The 22,936-nt window shown below is 42.5% G+C and overlaps 1 protein-coding gene across 29 annotated transcripts in view; it reads right to left on the reverse strand.

Annotated features, from left to right (window-relative positions):
* Positions 1-2,608: 2,608 nt before the first annotated feature.
* Positions 2,609-22,936, reverse strand: part of LOC115156687 (kinesin-like protein KIF1A) — a 62,323-nt gene continuing 41,995 nt past the window's right edge. For 21 of the 29 annotated variants that reach the window (XM_029704261.1, XM_029704260.1, XM_029704258.1 and 18 more), the window contains 16 exons: positions 21,105-21,213; positions 18,047-18,198; positions 17,814-17,919; positions 17,470-17,493; positions 17,024-17,138; positions 16,777-16,910; positions 16,544-16,605; positions 16,171-16,316; positions 15,715-15,903; positions 15,463-15,534; positions 14,485-14,591; positions 14,160-14,282; positions 13,600-13,792; positions 6,314-6,432; positions 6,123-6,158; positions 2,609-5,988 (listed from right to left, as the gene is read on the reverse strand). In XM_029704261.1, coding sequence (XP_029560121.1) covers positions 5,970-5,988; positions 6,123-6,158; positions 6,314-6,432; positions 13,600-13,792; positions 14,160-14,282; positions 14,485-14,591; positions 15,463-15,534; positions 15,715-15,903; positions 16,171-16,316; positions 16,544-16,605; positions 16,777-16,910; positions 17,024-17,138; positions 17,470-17,493; positions 17,814-17,919; positions 18,047-18,198; positions 21,105-21,213 — 1,706 coding nt within the window. In that variant the 3' untranslated portion in view covers positions 2,609-5,969. Of the gene's footprint in view, positions 6,159-6,313; positions 6,433-13,599; positions 13,793-14,159; positions 14,283-14,484; positions 14,592-15,462; positions 15,535-15,714; positions 15,904-16,170; positions 16,317-16,543; positions 16,606-16,776; positions 16,911-17,023; positions 17,139-17,469; positions 17,494-17,813; positions 17,920-18,046; positions 18,199-21,104; positions 21,214-22,936 lie in introns of all 29 variants that reach the window. The other 8 variants (XM_029704262.1, XM_029704264.1, XM_029704254.1 and 5 more) reach the window with 4 other exon arrangements.

Below are 22,936 nucleotides of genomic sequence, written 5' to 3' on the forward strand. Positions count from 1 at the left end.
ATGTGTTCAACAGTGACTGGTTTCCCAGACTTCAGGGTCGGTCACCTTGCTGCTCTCCATTTCAGCCCGTGAATAGGTTCCTCCTTTTGTCCAGGTAGGCAGGATAGTTCAAGGTCAAGCTCAAGGAGTATCTTCAGACCCAGAGCCTCTAATACACTGTCGGTCTCCCACTCCTCTCTTTCTCTCTGGATGGGAGCACTCTCTGGAAGACAGTGTCAGAGAGGAAGAACACCACATAACATAGCAGTTGCCTTTATTGTCGGATGATAATCAGTAGTGAATTGGGTTAGCCATACCGTACGAAGAAGAAAAAAAATGGATGAAATGTATGCGTTCACTACTGTAAGTCGCTCTGGATAAGAGCGTCTGCTAAATGACTAAAATGTAAATCAGCAACTCACAGACCCGAGCTAGCCAAGAGCACCCCACCTAGAGAGAAACGTGACCTCAGAACATGACCCACAAGTTGATAAGAGGCCCCAAACCAATCTTCTAAGAGACCAAGACCCCCAGGAAGGAGGATACATACAGTATGCAAACACCCACACAAACACACACACGCTACTGTACACAAAGTCCAGAGGTAAAAGCTAGAGGTGAAACGTGAGCCCAGACTGTTGAATGTAGCATACCCCCCCCATGGGATGTAGGAGAGACAGACAGTGAGTGTGTAAGAGGTCAGACACCTGATAGTACGGTTCAGGTAACCTTAGTGATTCACAGGATTTTTAAGGACTTAATGCTATTCATTAGCCTAAATGCTACAAGGTCCACTTAGGGTAGGCTGTGCCACCCAATAACACTACACTGGCACTTAATCCAAGTGCTGTGGTTACTTAGCTACACTAATACACACTCTAATTAGTAAATATTAAGATATTAAGAGCCCAATTGAAAGAATGATTCATTGAATGCATGAACACATAAGCAAACGTATGCTTTCCATATCTAATTTTGAGAAAGCTTGTCATATGTTTAGGTGTTTTATAAGCATCCGTAAGTCCCCCACATAATCACAGCAATGATAGCCTATCTTTCAGTAATAGGACAATATGAAACAAAATAAATCACTATCTGTTTACAGTAGCAGGAGATTATCAGTCACCTCACCTGGAGACTGACACGCTGAACAAACATTTGAGACAAATGTAATGGTGTAATAATTATTTCCCCATTTTATAAAAGAAAACCATCCTTTTGCTCAAGGAATCTGACAACATGGCTTGGCATTCATTGTTTCAGAAAGTCAGTTGTGTAAATACTAAAACTACTGATAATATGTCTAGACACAGATCTATCTCCGCTGGTGAAACTATACCCTACAGTACTCCAATTATCACGTTATACCCTGCAGTACACCCAACTACGGTTCCCACATCATTTTGTTTTAATACCAGAGATTCTTCTAAACAAAGATGAATACTTACAATAACTGCTGGATTCCCGGCATAGATTAAGTGCTGGTATGTTTGAGAAACGGTCTTCAACTTCTTTGACGTCCTCTTTAGCCGGCCAGCCAATGAACAAGGAAGAGTGGCCCATGTTCCAAACCCTCAGATAAGGGCCTTCTTAATGTTAATTATTCAAGGGTGGGATTGGATGTCCAGGGATATGGAAGTACAGTAGACCCAATGTCATGTGGATGCATGTATGTGAGGGAACCAAAGGCTGGGGGCAGGTGAAAGAAATGACATGTGACAAAGGAAGGCGAGCAATGCCTGTCAGTCAGATTGAAGGCAGCGAGGCATTGAATACCGCTTGGCTGATTGGCTAGCCATTATGTTGTAACATCGGAGACATTCATTGGCATCAGGCTATTGATTGATAAAGAGATCTGGCTTTGCAGTGATGGGGCCAAAACAAAATTATTGAGGCTGTAGGGAGAACTTTTTGGGTAGAAAAGGCAAAGCACTAAAGCCAGAAACGCACACACACACGTGCTGGCGCCCCCCCCCCCCCCCCCAAACACAGACACACATGCTCGTGCTCACGCATACAATCCCACATACAACAGGCCATCCTCCCCAAATATGTCAAAGATTACAAAGGCCTTTTAATCCCTGAATTGTGAATTGTCCTGTAATCCCATCTGCACCATCCCCACCATGGCACACTTTTGGGTCCCATTGTGTGGAGTAATAAGCAAAACATTTATGTCTCTGTTATTAAGGGATTAGGCTTAATTAGGCTGTCTGTCTGGCCTGAGAACATCCTGAGTGCATTATCAATTATGGAGGGAGGCCATCACGGGCGTCGAGGGCCACACACACACACACACACACACACACACACACACACACACACACACACACACACACACACACTGAACAGGTAGGGCCAAACACACACACAAGACACACGGACACACACATTGACTGTTCATCCAAAAAATGAATCATCAAGTATTTGATTAGTTGAATCAGCTGTGTTAGTGCTGGACTGGACCAAAAACTTGCACACCATGTAGGTTCCCCAGGAAGAGGAATGAATAGCACTGCATTAGAGATGCTTAGAGTTCTAGGTGTCCAGTTGAGTTGTCCAAACCAGCACATCTGTGATCTTTAGCTAATAAATGACCCCAAACAAAATCCAAACAAAGGACACAAGCAAGTGTTGCATAAATTTCACATTTATTTCACTTTATTTCGACAACTGGTTACGTGTCCACAAACATTAGAAGACACTAGAACTCCACCACTCAAAGATAACGTGAGCACTGAGATGATGTCACAGGCCAGTTATTATGGTATAAAGGAACGGGGGTTACATCTGTGCGATAGGATCTATCACAGCCAATCAGGTTAATTATTTACAAGAAAGGTGCCAATTAAATGTCAAGAAGAGTCAATACAGAGTCATGGAGTTGGGCGTTTCTCTACAGGGCTGCACTGAGGGGGATAGGACATCAATAGCAAGCAGTAAGGGAAAGAGAGAGAGAGAGAGACCAGGGTGAGGAAGAGACACATCTACATGCTTGGATCCAGGAAATGTAATGCCACGTTAAAAAAAAGCAGTCAAATCAGTGAAAGAGCCAATCCACATTCGTCTATAGCCAGATCACTGAACTTCAAATGCGTTGTTTTAACTTGTAGTGAATTCTTCTTTGAGGACAGAAAGTCAGCTATTCTAGCATTAACAAGTAGAGTTAAGAGTCCTCTTTACAGTAGATGCAGTAAGATGCATTTAAGGTGCTACACGCTAAAGCGACAATAGTACAGTTGAAAAAACAACATCTCCTTCTGTTGAAGGATATCGTAACCCCCAACCAATCTTACTCACACGTTATTCATTAAATGATGATATGTGATAAATACAGTAAAATATACTTGGATGACAATTCAATAGCTCAAACATTTCCCTGCTTACATACCCCACCTCCAAATAGCAACAATAATTCATAAATAAAGCTTTATTTCCTTCCATTGTTCGAGCAGACAAAATAAAGTGGCATACCAGTGTACAACAAAGCTTAAAATGCATACACCAAGATGACCACAACCTAACCCACCATATGAATCCCAGATTCCGTAGTTAATGGTATTTACCTAGCGATAGGTCGTGTTTTTGAATCAGAAAACAGAAAGAACCGCTGGGGGGGTGGGGGCGTGATTTTCCACTGAAACCATCCAAATATTGCACTGCAGTATAACAGCAATATATTCCTTATTGGGAGGATATGTTTATAATTGGAGACTATAAGCGCTTAGTATGGGACAGCGTGTGAGCATGTCATGTCTTGGCTATCTCAGCATGCTCTGTAGGTTGGCTGGCCTAAAGCATGCACTACGTGCTACACGGGAGAATTGTGTTTGACCGAACCACGACCCTCGCAGTAAGAACAAGGAACAACAGTAGGACATGATCCAATTGGCTGGCTGGCCATGGCCGGTCTGCTGCGCTAACACACGACGTTACCGTAAACACAAGATTAGCACTTGATTTTCAATAAAGCATGGTCACGCAAGAGCATAGCACAGCTAGACTAGGAGACAACCGGCAACTTTAGTTTGAAATGGCCCGTCTTTTATGGCTGCTAGACCAACGTAGAGCTGAAGAGTCACTTTGCTTTAACTTCAGTCGGCAGTGCCCCCTTGATTGACTTTGGACTAGGTTTGTTTCAGAGAGCAGTTTGTAGTCATCTGGATGTAGCAGTATGGTCACAGATACGATAAACGGCTTCCTAAGTCCCTGGATGTGAGACTTCATACTATCAACAGGTTCATACTGTATAAGTTTCGGATACAAACACCAGGCTGTAAAACAAGCTATATAAAAGCAGAGCAAAGGATGTTAGACGCTACTTTACACAAGGAGCTGATGTAGGCTATATACTGTATTAGGCCTATTTAATCCAAACGGATAGTTTCACATGGACACATGGTCGGCAATGTAAGGTTCATAGCATCCCAGTAAATAAATGTTTGCTTTGATACATGTAGTACTGAGCTAACGTGGTGGACGTCAACGATGTGAAAATGTGGGATTGATGAAAAACTGGAAAGAGAGAGAAGGAAAAAAAGGAGAGGCACTACCTGGTGCATGACGATGTACTTTCAGACTCACAACTCGACTGTCGAAAAAAAGGTCAAAAATATCCCACTAACCCATCAATACAGTAGGATCAAATTTGTCCTTAAAATTATTCAACATACTGTAACCCACCACCATAGAACGGAATAAAAGTCAACTTGCTCGAGTGGAGCCATTCTCAGTGTATCCACATGGTATAATTCACTCATAAACAGACATTCAGGGTCAACATAGAGGAGTAGAATAGTAGGTTTTGATGTTTTGAAGATTACATTAATATCGCTCTAAAACCTGGGAGCCATTTTGTCAAGTCTACACAACAGAGGATATCTTTACTATTTAAAATTGAGATTGGAATGCTTTGGTTTAAAGCAAGTGAGTGAAATAAAGTGTATATAATGCAACAATAAAGTGCGATGCAACAAAACTGGTCAGTGATCCCATACAACAACAAAAAAAGAACAAATAATGTACATACACAAATAATATGGAAAAACACACAAGGTGAAAATAAGTCAAGGACACAACTGCTCTCCACTGTCAGGCAGCCTGCGAAATTACATGCTTTATACTCTACTGTAGCAAACGTGTTACTATGAAATGTCAGCACAGCGAACTCATCATTATCCAAACATAGAAGCCAAAGAGTCATCCTATTCTCCTATCATATTCTATTCTGTCCATCGTATTATCCAACTATTACAATTCTATCCCACTGTATTCTGTCCAAAACATTGGATTCAAAACATTGTCCTATTATGTCACTTTTCACCCTACACTGTCAAATGTACCTTTACAGCATCCCATCTATCACACTGTATATCGTCCAAAACCTTCGATACAAAACAGATGCAACGTCAACGAGTTACAGTATGCGCCTGCAGCCCAGCGATTTTCAACATGAGGTAATATGGATATGCTGTTTTAACATGAGAAAGAGCACTGATAGTTACTGCTATCTTCCCTGCACTCAACACACACAGAAACAGAGATCTCATATGAGAGGACTAGAAAAGGGAATATACAATTTTCCCATTATTCTTTTTCTTATTAGACTACAGTGTTTATAAGAAATACATGAGAGGTTTGGATATGGGGCATCATATACAAATAGAGGGCGGTAGTAGTAAGTTGCATGATATTGGAACTGATAACAACTCGGACTAAGACATAAATGTTATATTCTTTCTTTGTTTGGCTAAACCCTATAGGGACTGTAAGCCTGGAAGGTAAAGTCTACATACACATGACAATAGGGAGCATCACAGCCAGCGGAGATAAGCCCCACTACTCAGAGTTGCGTTGTTAGTTACTCTTACAGTATATGGGTTTTAATGGTCTTTAATGGGTAGTTTATACCATGCATGATCCAGGTAACCAGGAAGAGGCGTCAAATAGGAGATCAGCTGGGATGGTTTTAAGTACTGTTTGAGGAAGTATCAGCGGCAGGATGGAGCACTGTTAGGGCAGAGAGCAGCACAGGAGAGAGCTGTTTAGATAAGCTATATACAGCAGAGGGTCAGTGGAGATTTCAGATGTTTTTTTTGTTTTGTTCCCCCCCCCCACCCACAGCGGGGGTTCCAGTTTCTCACATCCTCTTCCCTGACTTTCTTCTGGAGAGCTTAGACCTTGAAGAGGTAAGAGAGGGGAGGGTTAATCTTAAATAAGTGTTTACAAGGAGATTGAAGTAATCTGGTATTACACTAAAAATAAAGATTTGAGGAAAGGTTTTTATTAATGAACACATGAGGTAACAAGGTTGAGGCAGTGAGGGTTACTATACCTGATGGTTCCGGCGAGCAAGGGGTTAAAAGCATACAGCCAGTCATGCATCTCCTTGTCATTACTGGCCTGGAGGAGTATTCCACGATGCTCGGTGCACACTGCAAATGTGTTTGGAGTCTAAAAACAGAGAGCATATTCTGTGGTTACTAGGAGGATGACGCATGGTAAATTAGCAAAAATTGTAAAGATCCAGGATAACATTATGTAAGGGTATATGTATTATATATTTACAAATATATTGACAGAACAAATGTATTGTCATGAAGTTGGCCTGTGGGTAAGGTTTATGACCCCCCCATAAATACCTTTCTCCCTTCCCCTCTCTGACCCTACTGAAGGACTGTTGAATAGCCTTTGTTAAATATAAAGAGTCTGAGAACATCAAACAAATGGGAAAAAGGAACCATATGTCGGTAATAGAACCAGTTGGAAAAATGCGTTGGAACTTAATGAATATGGATGTCAGTTCGGTTGTCATCTGAGACATTGTGACTGATGACAGGACGACATAAACTGTACCTGGGAAAGTCTACACCCTCTAGTTATCAGAGTCACATGGAATTGTTAAGCAATTGAAATGTTTGATATTGAAATTGTTTGTTAGGAGATTAAATGTAATTTTAGCTTCCAATTGAGAGAATTGGGTTTTCATAAGGAAAGTGCCCTGCTTTATCAGTGGCCCGACCCTGTGAAGAGACAGGGGTTATAAACGATGACACACCCTTCTCCCCTCGTCACTATATAAGACAATGACACAATGTAGCCAGGGTCCCACTACGTGAGGTCTGCAGCCTCTGCGTTAAAAGGACACACATGTCAAGTACAGAACTAAGCCAACCTCGGCGTGAGCTTTGGTTGCGAATGTTATAAACTTTGAACTTATTCACTACAGAAGTGATACTTCCTAGCCGTTGAGTTAACAGCGGCCGCTGTAGATGTGGGCTAGGAAAGGACGGACGACGGATCCAGTCTAACACAAGACGAAGATACCACAACGTATCCAATTTACCACCAGAGACATTCTTCCGAGGATAGGAAGATCCCTGTTGGCCAACCCGGCCTACTATCTACGACCAATCTACCGAAGCGCAGCTCCGAGTAAATATTTATTGCATTTTCCTTTTCCAAATGGGCGGTCATTTAGAATGCATAAGATAATGTATTTACGATAGCATAGCTGCTGTTTCTTTTGTTCCTCAGTCTTCCCGCTCTTTCATTCAAGCCTAACCCCCTTTCTTTGTGTAACAAGCCGCCATGTCGGCTCCGTCCACCAGGGGTGTTTTCTGTATGACATCATTTGTATTCTGTGTATATGTAATTCTGTGTGATTAGTTTAGGTATTTAGTAAATAAATAATTAAACCCAATTTTGTATTGCTGATTCAACCTGTTAGCCAGGGTTCGTGAAGATAACCAAGAATTTACAACTTTCATTATGAGACTCAAAATAAGGTGACGATTAATATTGACTGCTATTGATGTAAATTAATACTAAGTTTTTAAGAGTTTATTCGGAAGATAACGGCTCTATAAACACTCTTCCGTGGTGTCCCAACTTTCTAGTTAATTACATTTACATGATTAGCTAATCAGGTGATATTAATTACAGAGAAAGGATTTTATAGGACAGCATGTCATATCACTTAATCCGGCATAGCCAAAGACACGACAGTATATTCCAGCAAATATATTTGCAATATTGTATTTGTGGTATATTTATAGTATATTTCTGAAAAATGTATGATGTATTTGCAATACATTAATGATATACAGTACCAGTCAAAAGTTTGCACACCTACTCATTCAAGGGGTTTTTCTCTATTTTTACTATTTTCTACATCTATAGTAAAGACATCAAAACTATGAAATAACACATATGGCATCATGTAGTAATCAAAAAAGTGTTACACAAATCAAAATATATTTTATCTTCTGTATTTTTCAAAGTAGCCACCATTTGCCTTGATGACAGCTTTGCACACTCTTGGCACTCTCCTTCTTGGTCAAATAGCCCTTACACAGCCTGGAGGTGTGATTTGGTCATTGTCCTGTTGAAAAACAAATGATAGTGGGACTAATACGGAACCCAAACCGGCTGCGCGAGTGCGCCATCGTGCATACATTAAATGTGTCCTATTTAGCTAGCTTGCTGTTGCTATCTAAGTTGTCCTGGGATATAAAACATTGAGTTGTTATTTTACCTGAAATGCACAAGGTCCTCTACTCCGACAATTAATCCACACATAAAACAGTCAACCGAATCGTTTCTAGTCATCTCTCCTCCTTCTAGGCTTTTTATTCTCTGGACTTTATATTGCGATTGGCAACTTTCATAAATTAGGTGCATTACCGCCACCGAACTCGTTCGTCTTTCAGTCATCCACGTGGGTATAACCAATGAGGAGATGGCACGTGGGTACCTGCTTCTATAGACCAATGAGGAGATGGGAGAGGCAGGACTTGCAGCGAGATCTGCGTCACAAATAGAACTGACTTCTATTTTAGCACCTGTCAACGCAGACGCTCGTTGGCGAACGCGAGCAGTGTGGGTGCAATAATTGAATAATATAGATTTCTACATTTATTTTGCAACGCTAGTGCACATGACACTAAATGACTATCGCCCCGTAGCACTCACTTCCGTCATCATGAAGTGCTTTGAGAGACTAGTCAAGGACCATATCACCTCCACCCTACCTGACACCCTAGACCCACTCCAAATTGCTTACCACCCCAATAGGTCCACAGACGACGCAATCGCAATCACACTGCACACTGCCCTAACCCATTTGGACAAGAGGAATACCTATGTAAGAATGCTGTTCATCGACTACAGCTCAGCATTTAACACCATAGTACCCTCCAAACTCGTCATTAAGCTCGAGACCCTGGGAGTGTGGTGTCAGGAAAATAACCTCACACTCAATGTCAACAAAACAAAGGAGATGATCGTGGACTTCAGGAAACAGCAGAGGGAGCAGCCCCTTTATCCACATCGACGGGACAGTAGTGGAGAAGGTGGAAAGTTTTAAGTTCCTCGGCGTACACATCACAGACAAACTGAAATGGTCCACCCACACAGACAGCGTGGTGAAGAAGGCGCAGCAGCGCCTCTTCAACCTCAGGTGGCTGAAGAAATTCGGCTTGTCACCAAAAACACAAAAACTTTTACAGATGCACAATCGAGAGCATCCTGTCGGGCTGTATCACCACCTGCTACGGCAACTGCACAGTTGTACAGGTGCATCAAAGCGGGGACCGAGAGACTGAAAAACTGCTTCTATCTCAAGGCCATCAGACTGTTAAACAGCCATCACTAACATTGAGTGGCTGCTGCCAACATACTGACTCATCTCTAGCCACTTTAATAATGAAAAATTGATGTAATAAATATATCACTAGCCACTTTAAACAATGCCACTTTATATAATGTTTACATACCCAACATTACTCATCTCATATGTATATATTGTACTCTATACCATCTACTGCATCTTGCCTATGCCATTCGGCCATCACTCATTCATATATTTTTGTGTACATATTCTTATTCATTCCTTTACACTTGTGTGTATAAGGTAGTTGTTATGAAATTGTTAGGTTAGATTACTTGTTAGATATTGCTGCATGGTCGGAACTAGAAGCACAAGCATTTCGCTACATTCGCATTAACATCTGCTAACCATGTGCATGTGACAAATACATTTGATTTGATTTTCTGATTTTGTGTAGTCAGCCTGTAAGTGCAAACCAGATGGGATGGCGTATCGCTGCAGAATGCTGTGGTAGCCATGCTGGTTAAGTGTGCCTTGAATTCTAAATAAATCACTGACAGTGTCACCAGCAAAGCACCGCCACACCATCACACCTCCTCCTCCATGCTTCATGGTGGGAACCACACATGCAGAGATCATCCGTTCACCTACTCTGCGTCGCACAAAGACACGGTGGTTGTAACCAAAAATCAAAAATTTCGACTCATCAGACCAAAGGACAGATTTCCACCGGTCTAATGTTCATCGCTCATGTTTCTTGGCCCAAGCAAGTCTCTTCTTATTGGTGTCCTTTAGTAGTGCAGCAATTTGACCATGAAGGCCTGATTCACTCAGTCTCCTCTAAACAGTTGATGTTGAGATGTGTCTGTTACTTGAACTCAGGGAAGCATTTATTTGGGCTGCAATTTCTGAGGCTGGTAACTCTAATGAACTTATCCTCTGCAGCAGAGGTAACCCTGTGTCTTAATTTCCTGTGGCGGTCCTCATGAGAGCCAGTTTCATCACAGGGCTTGAAGGTTTTTGCGACTGCACTTTGAGAAATTGTCAAAAAATTAATAAAAAATCCGGATTGATTGACCATGTCTTAAAGCAATGATGGACTGTTGTTTCACTTTGCTTATTTGCCATAATATGGACTTGGTCTGTTACCAAATAGGGCTATCTTCTGTATACCACCCCTACCTTGTCACAACACAACTGATTGTCTCAAACGCATTAAGAAGGAAAAACATTTCACAAATTAACAAGACACCTGTTAATTGAAACGCATTCCACGTGACTACCTCATGAAGCTTGTTGAGAGAATGCCAAGAGTGTGCAAAGCTGTCATCAAGGCAAAGGGTGGCTACTTTGAAGAACCTCAAATATAAAATATTGTTAACACTTTTTTGGGAGTACGTCATGATTCCATATGTGTTATTTCATAGTTTTGATGTCTTCACTATTATTCTACAATGTAGAAAATAGTAAAAAAAGAAAAGAAAAACATGACCAAATGTATGTGGACACCTGCTCATCTCATTCCAAAATCATGAGCATTAATATGGATTTGGTCCCCGCTTGACTGCTATTCTTCCATACCGATCTCGACAAACCATTTCTGTATGGACCTCGCTTTGTGCACGGGTGCATCGTCATGCTGAAACATGAAAGGGCCTCCCCAAACTGTTGCCACAAAGCTGGAAGCACAGAGTCGTCTGGAATGTAATTTTATGCTGTAGCGTTAATATTTCCCTTCAATAGAATTAAGGGGCTTAGCCCGAACAATAAAAAACAGCCCCAGACCATTAATCCTCAACAACCAAACATTACAGTTGGCACTATATATTGGGGCAGGTAGCGTCTTCCTGGCATCCGCCAAACCCAGATTCGTTAGTCAGACTGCCAGATGGTGAAGTGTGACTCATCACTCCAGAGAATGTTTCCACTGCCCCAGAGCGCAATGGCAGAGAGCTTGACACCACTGATGCTTGGCATTGCGCATGGTGATCTTAGGCTTGTGTGCAGCTACTCGGCCATGGAAACCCATTTCATGAAGCTCCCGATGAACAGTTCTTGTGCTGACGTTACTTCCAGAGGCAGTTTGGAACTCGGTAGTGGGTGTTGCAACCGGGGGCAGACAATCTTTACGCGCTACGCGCTTCAGCACTCAACGGTCCCTTTCTGTGAGCTTGTGTGGCCTACCACTTCGCAGCTGAGCTGTTGTTGCTCCCAGACGTTTTCACTTCACAATAACAGCACTTACAGTTGACCGGGGCAGCTCTAGCAGGGCAGAAATTTCACAAACTGACTTGTTGGAAGGGTGGCATCCTATGACGGTGCCACATTGAAAGTCACTGACCTCTTCATTAAGGCTATTTTACTGTCAGTGTTTGTCTATGGATATTGCATGGCTGCGGGCTCAAATTTTATACACCTGTCAGCATTGGGTGTGGCTGAAATAGCCGAATCCACTAATTTGGAGGAGTGTCCACATACTAGTGTATGTGTTACATATTTTTTCATTTGGACAATTGAAAATGAGATGGTGCATCTCAAGAGATTTCATCCTGTAAAATTTCAAATAAATAAACATATTTACAGTGCATTCGGAAAGTAATCAGACTCCTTGACTTTTTCCAAATTTTGTTACATTCTAAAATGGATGAAATAGATCTTTGTTCCTACCGCATAATGACAAAGTAAAAACATTTTTTTTTTACATAAAATAAAAAACAGAAATATGACATTTACATAAGTATTCAGACCTTTTAATCAGTACTTTGTTGAAGAACCTTTGACAGCGATTACAGTCTCGAGACTTCTTGGGTATGACGCTACAACCTTGCACACCTGTGTTTGGGGAGTTTCTCCCATTCTTCTCTGCAGATGCTCTCAAGCTCTGTCAGGTTGGATGGGGAGCGTCGGTGCACAGCTATTTTCAGGTCTCTCCAGAAATGTTAGATTGGGTTCAAGTCCGGGCTCTGGCTGGAAGGTGAACATTCTCCCCAGTATGAGGTCCTGAGCGCTCTACAGCAGGTTTTCATCAAGGATCTCTCTGTACTTTGCTCCATTCATCTTTCACTCGATTCTGACTAGTCTCCCAGTCCCTGCCGATGAAAAACATTCCCACAGCATGATGCTGCCACCACCATTCTTCACCGTAGGGATGGTATTAACCAGGTGATGAGCAGTGCCTGGTTTCCTCCAGGCGTGACGCTTGGCATTAAGGCCAAAGAGTTCAATCTTGGTTTCATCAGACCAGATAATCTAAATGCCTGATTGGTGGAGTGCTGCAGAGATGGATGTCTTTCTGAAGGTTCTCCCATCTCCACAGAGGAACTCTGGAGCGCTGTCAGAGTGACCATCGGGTTCTTGGTAACCTCCCTGACCAAGGCCCTTCTCACACCAATTGGTCAGTTTGGCCAGATGGCCAGCTCTAGGAAGAGTCTTGGTGGTTCCAAACTTCTTCCATTTAAGAATGATGGAGGCCACTGTGTTCTTGGGGACCTTCAATGCTGCACAACTTGTTTTGTACCCTTCCCCAGATCTGTGCCTCGACACAATCCTATCTCGGAGCTCTACGGACAATTCCTTAGACCTCATGGCTTGGTTTTTGTTCTGACATGCACTGTCAACTGTGGGACCTTATATAGACAGGTGTGCGCCTTTCTAAATCATGTCCAATCAATTAAATTTACCACAGGTGGACTCCAATCAAGTTGTAGAAACATCTCAAGGATGATCAATGGAAACAGGATGGACCTGAGCTCAATTTCCAGCCTCATAGCAAAGGGTCTGAATACTTATGTAAACAAGGTACTTCTGTGTTTTCTTTTTAATACATTTGCAAAGAAGTTTTCAACTTGTCATTATGGGGTATTGTGTGTAGATTGATGAGGTGGAAAAAACAATGTAATCCATTTTAGAATCATGCTGTAACGTAACAAAATGTGTAAAGAGTTGAGCGGTCTGAATATTTTCCGAATGCACTGTATGTTATATTTGAAAGTAGTTCCGGTCGGTCGTACCCGGAGCAGAGTCTGCTTGTCCTCACTGTATTCCACCTGGGCGGAGGAAAGGTTGATGACGGAACGCTCCACTCTGTCCCTGTCGTTGCGGTACAGGTAGACGTAGGGCCGGCGCACCACTACATAGCGCTTCACCCAGCCACTGGTGTGGGGCTCCAGGAAGTGCAGGTAGCCTTTCTTAGACACGATGGGGCTGAAATCAACATAATTTCTATTTGATTATTTGTTGTTGATTTAGTTAACCATTTTTTTAAAACAGCCCATTCAATACATTGATTATTATCCAAATAACTCAGGTGTTCTTTATATATTTTCCAACATTAATGTGATTCTAAATAATTAATCTAGCATGGATACTGTCTATCATAATTCCCCACAATATCATACTGCATGACTCATCAGGTCTCTATGGAATCCTGTACAGTAGTCCTAGTTTAATCATATTGTTGTTTCGTTCCTTTTCCTCATTCTGTCATTTAACTGTAAGATGTAAATATTGTGTTTTTTAATCTTCCTGGAGGCGGTTGCCATAGTGATAACCAAAAATGGTCTGGTCTCACCTGACGCGGATCTCCTGGATGTCAGGGACGAAGGTGCAGCCTCTACCCAGGGTCCTCTTCTTGTCCACAGGACTGAAGGGGTCCAGGTCTGGGGTGGAAGCGCCAGAGCTGGGCCCAGTGTGTCTGCAGACCAGGGAAAAAAACACTCTCTCAATGTTCTCAAAATATTCTCTGTGCTCTCTCAATGTTCTACCAATGCCCTATTAACAAGGTCCTATCAACAAAGAGAACAAACTCATTTGCACATACTATTTGTCCAGGAGCAAGTCTTGGGCGAATAAAATGGGAGTAAGGGGTGACAGTTGAAAGGCGAAAGGTCACATACCTGATGTCATAATGTCCCTCCACCAATGAGGGGCAAGTAGAGGACGGAGTTAGCGTGCTCAGACTAGAAGAGGACGGAGACATCAGCGACGCTGACATCTCAGACAGCTGAAACGCACACACATACAATCGCATACAGATAATCACACACACACACACACACACACACACACACACACACACACACACACACACACACACACACACACAGAGAGAGATATGCACGTACACAAGAACAAACATAAACACACACACAAAAATAAGCACACACAAACACGCACACACAGTAACACCATTATACATAACAGCTCCAACATACTGTATTGCACTTTCAAGGGTCTGCAAGGTCTGATACTAATCAGGCAATGCGATGAGGTCATGAGAAGAGATAGGTTTCTGCCCCAGGCTTTTTGGTTAAACATGTTACAGACAACATGCTGTAGTAGGGACAAAGAAGCCTGCCATTCTGTGAGAGTGGGGGGTGAGAAAAGAGGGGGCTAGGGGTATGAAGGCTAGGTTGAGGAGGGGCTGGGTGAAGGATTCCATAGGCCGGAGGTAAATCTACAGAGAATATGGGACTTTGGCTTAAGGGATGGGGTTTATGACTGATGATGAGAATATGAGCAAGTACACGTGAATGAATGAAGGAACAGAGTGCGGTAAATCGTTTAGTTATTTTGTTTTCAGTTCAAGTGCTTTGTTAGAATGCAGTTCCTCGTTAGAATTCAGTCATTTGTTGGAATACTAAATTCTCGGAGAGGCTGAGTGCGTGAACGAGACAGGGGATCAGGAGGGGAAAGAACGAAGATGACAAGTATCTTGGGTGAAATCAGTGACAATGGGTGGGAGTCTACAGGGGGCAAGTTTTTATGGGATACAAAGGGCTTCGGGCTAGGGACTGGCTGGTTAAAAGTAGCCTGCATGGGGTACTGTAAGTGGGTTATAGAGGGGGTTAAAGGGCCTGGGGGCTGGGGCTCACCTTGCTCTCACTGGCACTGCTGCTCACCTGGCTGTACTCCCTGTTGAATGTGTGCATGAGCAACCGCAGACACTGAGACCCCAGGAGGAAAAGAGGAGGAGGAGGAGGAGGAAAAACAAAGATTATTATTACTCATAACAACTACCAATAAAAGTTATAATGCATTTTAATCCAACAAAGAGAGACAACCAAAAAGGTGGCCAAGCAAGTGTTAGGCCTGGTTCCTAACTGAATCCAGGGACTGGTAGTCACCTTGGCAGCCAGCTCCCTCTGCCTCTGGCTGGGGCTCTCTAGGGCGGGGCTACCCCCGGGGCAGTGGCTGAGGATGGGGCTCTTGGCAAAGTCGCTAATTTCACCACTCTTGCAGAGCGCGTCCTGCCCCACTGCCAGGGTGGCCTCCAGTTTCTCCCGCAGCAGCAGGTAGTGCCTGGTCTTCTCCACCTGTACAGACACAACCAGAGAAACCATTGACTTTCTTTTGGCACAAAATGGCTGCCATGCATCGTCCAGGTGAGTCACCTTCATTGGTGAGTATTAACTCTATTCAATAAAAGGTACTTTGAAAACAGCTACTGTATATGAATGCCAACCATGATGCATAATGTATTCCTATTTATTGACCAACCAATTCTATCACAAATTGACTCCACTACTCTGTGGAGTCTTCGTCCCAAACACCCTACAGACCCCACCAATGCCAGGCCTCACCTCCTGCAGCAGGCTGAGTTTCTCCAGCTCCCATTGGTGGTCCAGGATGAGGCTGTCGCTACGGGGCCTCCACCCAGCCAGGTTCTCTTCCCCACGGACGTATGCCACCGAGGTGTCCAAGACGCGCCTGCGCCGCCGCTGCATGCCTGAGGTGAACAACAGGGCGACAGAGTGTTTCATATATGCCTGTAGAATAACAGATACATACTGCCAAGAGATCATTTGGTGATATGCCCTGTGGTTAAATCAAGGTTCTGATGCACACAGGATGACAGACATGCGGCATCCATGCTTGTGACAAATTGTGTAAGGGTGACAACATGGTGGAGCGTTCATTTTTCTCAAGCTTCAACTGTGTCATTCTTTAACTTACCGGGACTTCCGACATCAGCGACATGGCAGAGACTGACTTCATACACTCCAGTGACACGATTACTGAGAGAGAGAGAGAGAGAGAGAGAGAGAGAGAGAGAGAGAGAGAGAGAGAGAGAGAGACAGAGAGAGAGAGAGAGACAGAGAGAGAGAGAGGAGAGAATGAGTTGTGTCTACTCTATAAACAACATAGAAATAAAGTTCAGATTCAGAGTTCCAGAAAGAAGGTTGAACCTCTCTGAGGGCCTGAGACAGCCGGTGCTGAAGAGGTTCCTGATGGAGCGTGAGGCGGGGAGCTTGGCGTCACGGGAGTAGAACACCATACAGAAGTCTTTTGTGATCACTGTTGGTTGGGTGCAGTTCTCCATCTGAAGAAAGTTAGAACAAAATGTATCCAAATCAGAACTCACTTAATCCAAGCCGATATTACTTGGGTTACGGTTTAGATGTAATGTATAGGTTCGAATGTTGATGCGTTTACCTCTAGGTAAGCGGAGAGAGTGATGTAGATCTTTTCTCCATAGGGAGTGACACGGTTCAGGAGGAGGGAGTTGTGCATGGAGCTATCCCACGCCGCTTCAAATCGGTAAAAGGTCCTGTTCAGTCAACATACAGGCAAACGTTACAGGGGTTTAGTGTATAGAACTTGTTTTCATTTTGTCAACGGAGACATGTAATATGATTTTTCTCCATCAGCATATCAGTGAAAAAAATGATTAAGTTGCACAAGACCCTCAAAAACAAGGGGCACTCAAACAAACTATATATACACATATTTACAAGGATAGAAACAAACACCTTTGAGTTCACCTTTTAGAGTGAAGTCAAATGAAAGCATGAGGAAACAGACAACAACAACAGAAAGCTGATTCAGGGAACATACAATTGACAAGAGAGAAGGAGAAGGAGAAAGGTTGTGTGTTATACCTATAGTCAACTCCCAGGGACACACTGCCGTACAGCGAAGCGCGAAGAGAAAAGGGCGAGAAGTTATAAGCAAGCAACTTGGCTGTGGATTTTACAGTAACAAAGTGGCAAAAATGAAGAAACATTAACACAATAGAACATTGGATAAAAATACATGTGGTCTTCAACGCCAAAATACGGTAATAAAAAAGAGAATACGGTAAAAAAAAAAGAGAAAAAGAGAACGAGAGAAAACAAACATACTCAAAACGTTCCATTATGGAAAAGGCCATTAATACACAACCATGTTATTAGGTATTATAGTGTGTACAGGAACTAGCTGTGAAAGAGGAGAGGGGACGTACTTGTCATTATATGAGGGCCAGATGTAGCCCGCAGATAGAATGTTGAGAGACAGGATGTTGGGGTCGATGATGGTCTCATCAGCCTCTGGAGTATTCCGGATCCGCCCTGAGAGGTCAAAAGGTCAGTGATGGATCTTTATGTGCTGTAAAGACAGATCTGTGGGATCTGTATGTGCGGTAAAGATTAATTTACTGTGCCCATGTCATTGTCGTCTACTCTCATCCGTACTCACCCACCACCAGCTCCTTGACCTCCTTCCACTCCATGTCATTTCCTGTCTCGTGCGCTATGGTGACTGTGATCCTCCGCTGGATGCCCTGATGAAGAAGGAAGGTTCCATGGCAGGGCATGCCCCCTCTGTGGTCCACCACTGAAGGGATGTAGCTAAGGACAAAAAAATGGCATATTCATCAATGACACACATTAATGACCCTAAACTGTCAGTAAAGCTTTATTTTACAGTTCTATTACCACTGGCATTTACCATGAAATTACTTGGTGAGAAAATGCTGTAATTTCAATGGCTAAAGGTCCAATGTGTAGAAATCAATCCACAATTTCCTGGTTGCAAAAACTCTAATAGTTTGCTTAATTTCAGTTTATGTGACAAAACAAGCAGTCATTGTGTAGAGAATCATTGTACCATCTAAACCACTGTGAAATATATTTTCCATAACCAAAAGTATTGTATTTTCAGCTGTTTAAAGCTGATGTACAAAACAGAAAGTAAAAGACAGAATAGAAGAATGGGAAGCATAGAAGTAGTGCATGTATAACAGATCTACCACTTCTTAGACTTGCTTTCAATGGTGAATGACAGATCTATAACTCATATTTCTATGTGAATTTGGTTGGGTTGCCCAAAAAGTGACATATTGCAGCTTTAATGACCATGAAGAAGGGGAAATATGTTTCAAGGTGCTTTGGAGAGGACTTAACAAAAGAGAACAAATGTTTTATTTAACTAGGCAAGTCAGTTAAGAACAAAGTTCTTATTTACAATGACAGCCTAGGAACGGTGAGTTAACTGCCTTGTTCAGGAGCAGAATGACAGGATTTTACTTTGTCAGCTCGGGGATTTGATCTAGCAACCCTTCGGTTACTGGCCCAATGCTCTAACCACTAGGCCACCTGCCGCCCAAAATAACATACTGTCATGACGTTACCTTTACCCTTTTCTCTCCACTCTACAGAATGGACTATTGGAAAGCCCTTTGTGAACGTAGAGAAAGTATGGTAACATCAAAAGGTTGGGGAATGGAACAATATTTCCCTTTCTCAACCAGTTGAAAGTGTCCGTTGGTACTTAAAGAATATGATGCCAGATCAGTTGTTTTCTGGGACATTATATCTGATGATAGGACGACATAAATTGTATCTTGGAAAGTATATTTCCCTCACTAACTTTAAACATCAGCTATCTGAGCAGCTAACCGATCGCTGCAGCTGTACATAGCCCATCTGTAAATAGCCTACCCAATCTACCTACCTCATCCCCATATTGTTTTAATTTACTTTTCTGCTCTTTTGCACACCAGTATTTCTACTTGCACATCATCATCTGTACATCTTTCACTCCAGTGTTCATTTGCTAAATTGTAATTACTTTGCTACTATGACCTATTTATTGCCTTACCTCCTCACGCCATTTGCACACACTGTATATAGACTTTATTTTTTTTCTATTGTGTTATTGACTGTATGTTTGTTTATTCCATGTGTAATTTTGTGTTGTTTTTTGTGTCGCACTGCTTTGCTTTATCTTGGCTAGTTCGCAGTTGGAAATGAGAACTTGTTCTCAACTAGCTTACCTGGTTAAATAAAGGTGATTTAAAAAAAATGTAAGTCTACACATTCTATCAGATTCACATGGAATTGTTGAGCAATTTAAATGTTTAAATATGAAACTATTTGTGAAAATATTAAATGTCATTTTTGCCTCCTAAATAAGATCATTGTTTCATAGTAAAACGTAGTCCCAGTCAGTGGCCACACCCAAGTGAACAGACATTGGTTGAGAACTATGAAACACGCCCTTCTCTCCCCCAGTACAGTTCCCGATGACGTGAGGACTGGTGTCCGTACATTTAAAAGGGCGAATTTCAACATGGAGGTGACAATCACCACACTGGAATGGTGAATTTCGACTAGACCAGCCAGAATACAGCACGAGCTGATTAGGGCAACTTGGTATGAACTTTGAACTATTATTCACTAAAGAAGAAGTGATACCTCCTAGACGTCGAGTTGTCAGCTGCAGCTGTAAATGTACGTGACCTAGGAAAGAACAGACATCTCCTAAGAACAACAGGGTACTTTAACGTATCCGCTCTACAACACTAGGACCAGAAAGATTCTTCAAAGGACAATGGCGATCTCTGCTGGGTAAACCAGTCTTCCATCTTCGACCCATCTATCGAAGCGCAGCTCAGAGTAAATATATATCTTGCATTTTCCTTTTCCGAATGGGCGGTTATTAGAATGCATAAGATTCTGTATTTACGGTAGCAAAGCTTCTCAAGGTCCGATAGAGACCCATCCCCTTTGTCCCTCAGCCATCCCGCTCTTTCATTCAAACCCAACCCCCCTTCCTTTGTGTAACCAGCCGTCATATCGGGTTAGCCCACTAGGGGCTTTTCATGACATGATGAGTAATCGATGTGTGATCTATCCTGTGTATATATATATATATATATATATATATATATATATATATATATATATGTAATTATGTGTGATTATTTAGGTATTTAGTAAATAAATAATTAAGCCAATTTGTGTATTGCTGATTCAACTTGTTAGCTAGGGTTCGTGCAGATAACCAAGTACTTACGACAATCAGAACGAGACCGATCAAGGTGACGATTAATAATTGACTGCTATTGATATAAAAGATCTTCAGATCTTTAAGAGAGTGGATTCGGGAGATAACCGCTCTATATAAATTAATGCTTCTGTGGTGCCCCAGGTTATTAATGGTTTAATTGTTGCATGGTTTAATTCAATCACGTAATCAATTAAATGTTAGATAATCGATTTGATAAAATAGCATGTCATATACATTTAACATTTACATTTAAGTCATTTAGCAGACGCTCTTATCCAGAGCGACTTACAAATTGGTGCATTCACCTTATGATATCCAGTGGAACAACCACTTTACAATAGTGCATCTAAATCTTTTAAAAGGGGGGGGGGGTTAGAAGGATTACTTAATGCTATCCTAGGTATTCCTTGAAGAGGTGGGGTTTCAGGTGTCTCCGGAAGGTCAGAGACATGACAATACTTACTCTCCATTGGCCTCCAGCTCACAGATCTCGAAGAAGGCCATGAGGTCATATTTGGAGTGGCATGGGCCGGCCGTGGAATGGGTCAGGGTATTCAGCTTGGTGGCTGGTACTGTGAAAGAGAAGGTCAGAAATGTGTCTGAATATTTGTGACACGCCAGCACAATGATGTGGATGAAGCTAGGGACGTTTAAAAAAAATATGAACTCAGCAAAAACGTCCCTTTTCAGGACCCTGTCTTTCAAAGATAATTCGTAAAAATCCAAATAACTTCACAGATCTTCATTGTAAAGGGTTTAAACAATGGTTCCCATACTTGTTCAATGAACCATAAACAATTAATGAACATGCACCTGTGAAACAGTCGTTAAAACACTAACAGCTTATAGACGGTAGGCAATTATGGTCACAGTTATGAAAACTTAGGACACTAAAGAGGCCTTTCTACTGACTCTGAAAAACACCAAAAGAAAGATGCCCAGGGTCCCTGCTCATCTGCGTGAACGTGCCTTAGGCATACTGCAAGGAGGCATGAGGACTGCAGATGTGGCCAGGGCAATAAATTGCAATGTCCGTACTGTGAGACGCCTAAGACAGCAATACAGGGAGACAGGACGGACAGCTGATCGTCCTCGCAGTGGCAGACCACGTGTAACAACACCTGCACAGGATCGGTACATCCGAACATCACACCTGAGGGACAGGTACAGGATGGCAACAACAACTGCCAGAGTTACACCAGGAACGCACAATTTTTCTTAGAAGGAATGAGCGTTACACCAAGGCCTGTACTCTGGAGCGAGATCGATTTGGAGGTGGAGGGTCCGTCATGGTCTGGGGTGGTGTGTCACAGCATCATGGGACTGAGCTTGTTGTCATTGCAATCTCAACGCTGTGCATTACAGGGAAGACATCCTCCTCCCTCATGTGGTACCCTTCCTGCAGGCTCATCCTGGCATGACCCTCCAGCAATGCCACCAGCCATACTGCTCGTTCTGTGCGTGATTTCCTGCAAGACAGGAATGTCAGTGTTCTGCCATGGCCAGCAAAGAACCCGGATCTCAATCCCATTGTGCACGTCTGGGACCTGTTGGATCGGAGGGTGAGGGCTAGGGCCATTCCCCCCAGAAATGTCTGGGAACTTGCAGGTGCCTTGGTGAAAGAGCAGGGTAACATCTCACAGCAAGAACTGGCAATACTGGTGCAGTCCATGAGGAGGAGATGCACTGCAGTACTTAATGCAGCTGGTGGCCACACCAGATACTGACTGTTACTTTTGATTTTGAACCCCCCTTTGTTCAGGGACACATTATTCCACTTCTGTTTGTCACATGTCTGTGGAACTTGTTCGGTTTATGTCTCAGTTGTTGAATCTTGTTATGTTCATACAAATATTGACACATGTTAAGTTTGCTGAAAATAAACGCAGTTGACAGTGAGAGGACGTTTATTTTTTTGCTGAGTTTATATATAAAACATATATAAATATTTTACACATTTTTTCTCCAGTAATGCCTTCTTGAACAGGTGAACTTTCATGTGCCTCAATTACAAACTTGCATGGGATCTGTAAATATAAATACAAATATTAAATGATGAGTTTAGCCAAGGAGAAAGCACTGAGCTAAATAGGGAGAAAGACAGGATCCTTTCTGGCTAGCCATGATTGGCTGAGATAATGGAGGGGTTGACCATGCTGATGGTTGGCCATAAGCATTTTTTGTCATAAGCCCCATTTGGGATGGCCCGTCACATTTGTACTACTAACCAATATCTGGTTAGCATTCTCGTACAAAATGGCTGCAGTGCCAACTTGCTCAGCTTGGTGGCTGGCA

The sequence above is a fragment of the Salmo trutta genome, chromosome 21, assembly GCF_901001165.1.
Source record: "Salmo trutta chromosome 21, fSalTru1.1, whole genome shotgun sequence".
Taxonomy (NCBI): Eukaryota; Metazoa; Chordata; class Actinopteri; order Salmoniformes; family Salmonidae; genus Salmo; species Salmo trutta.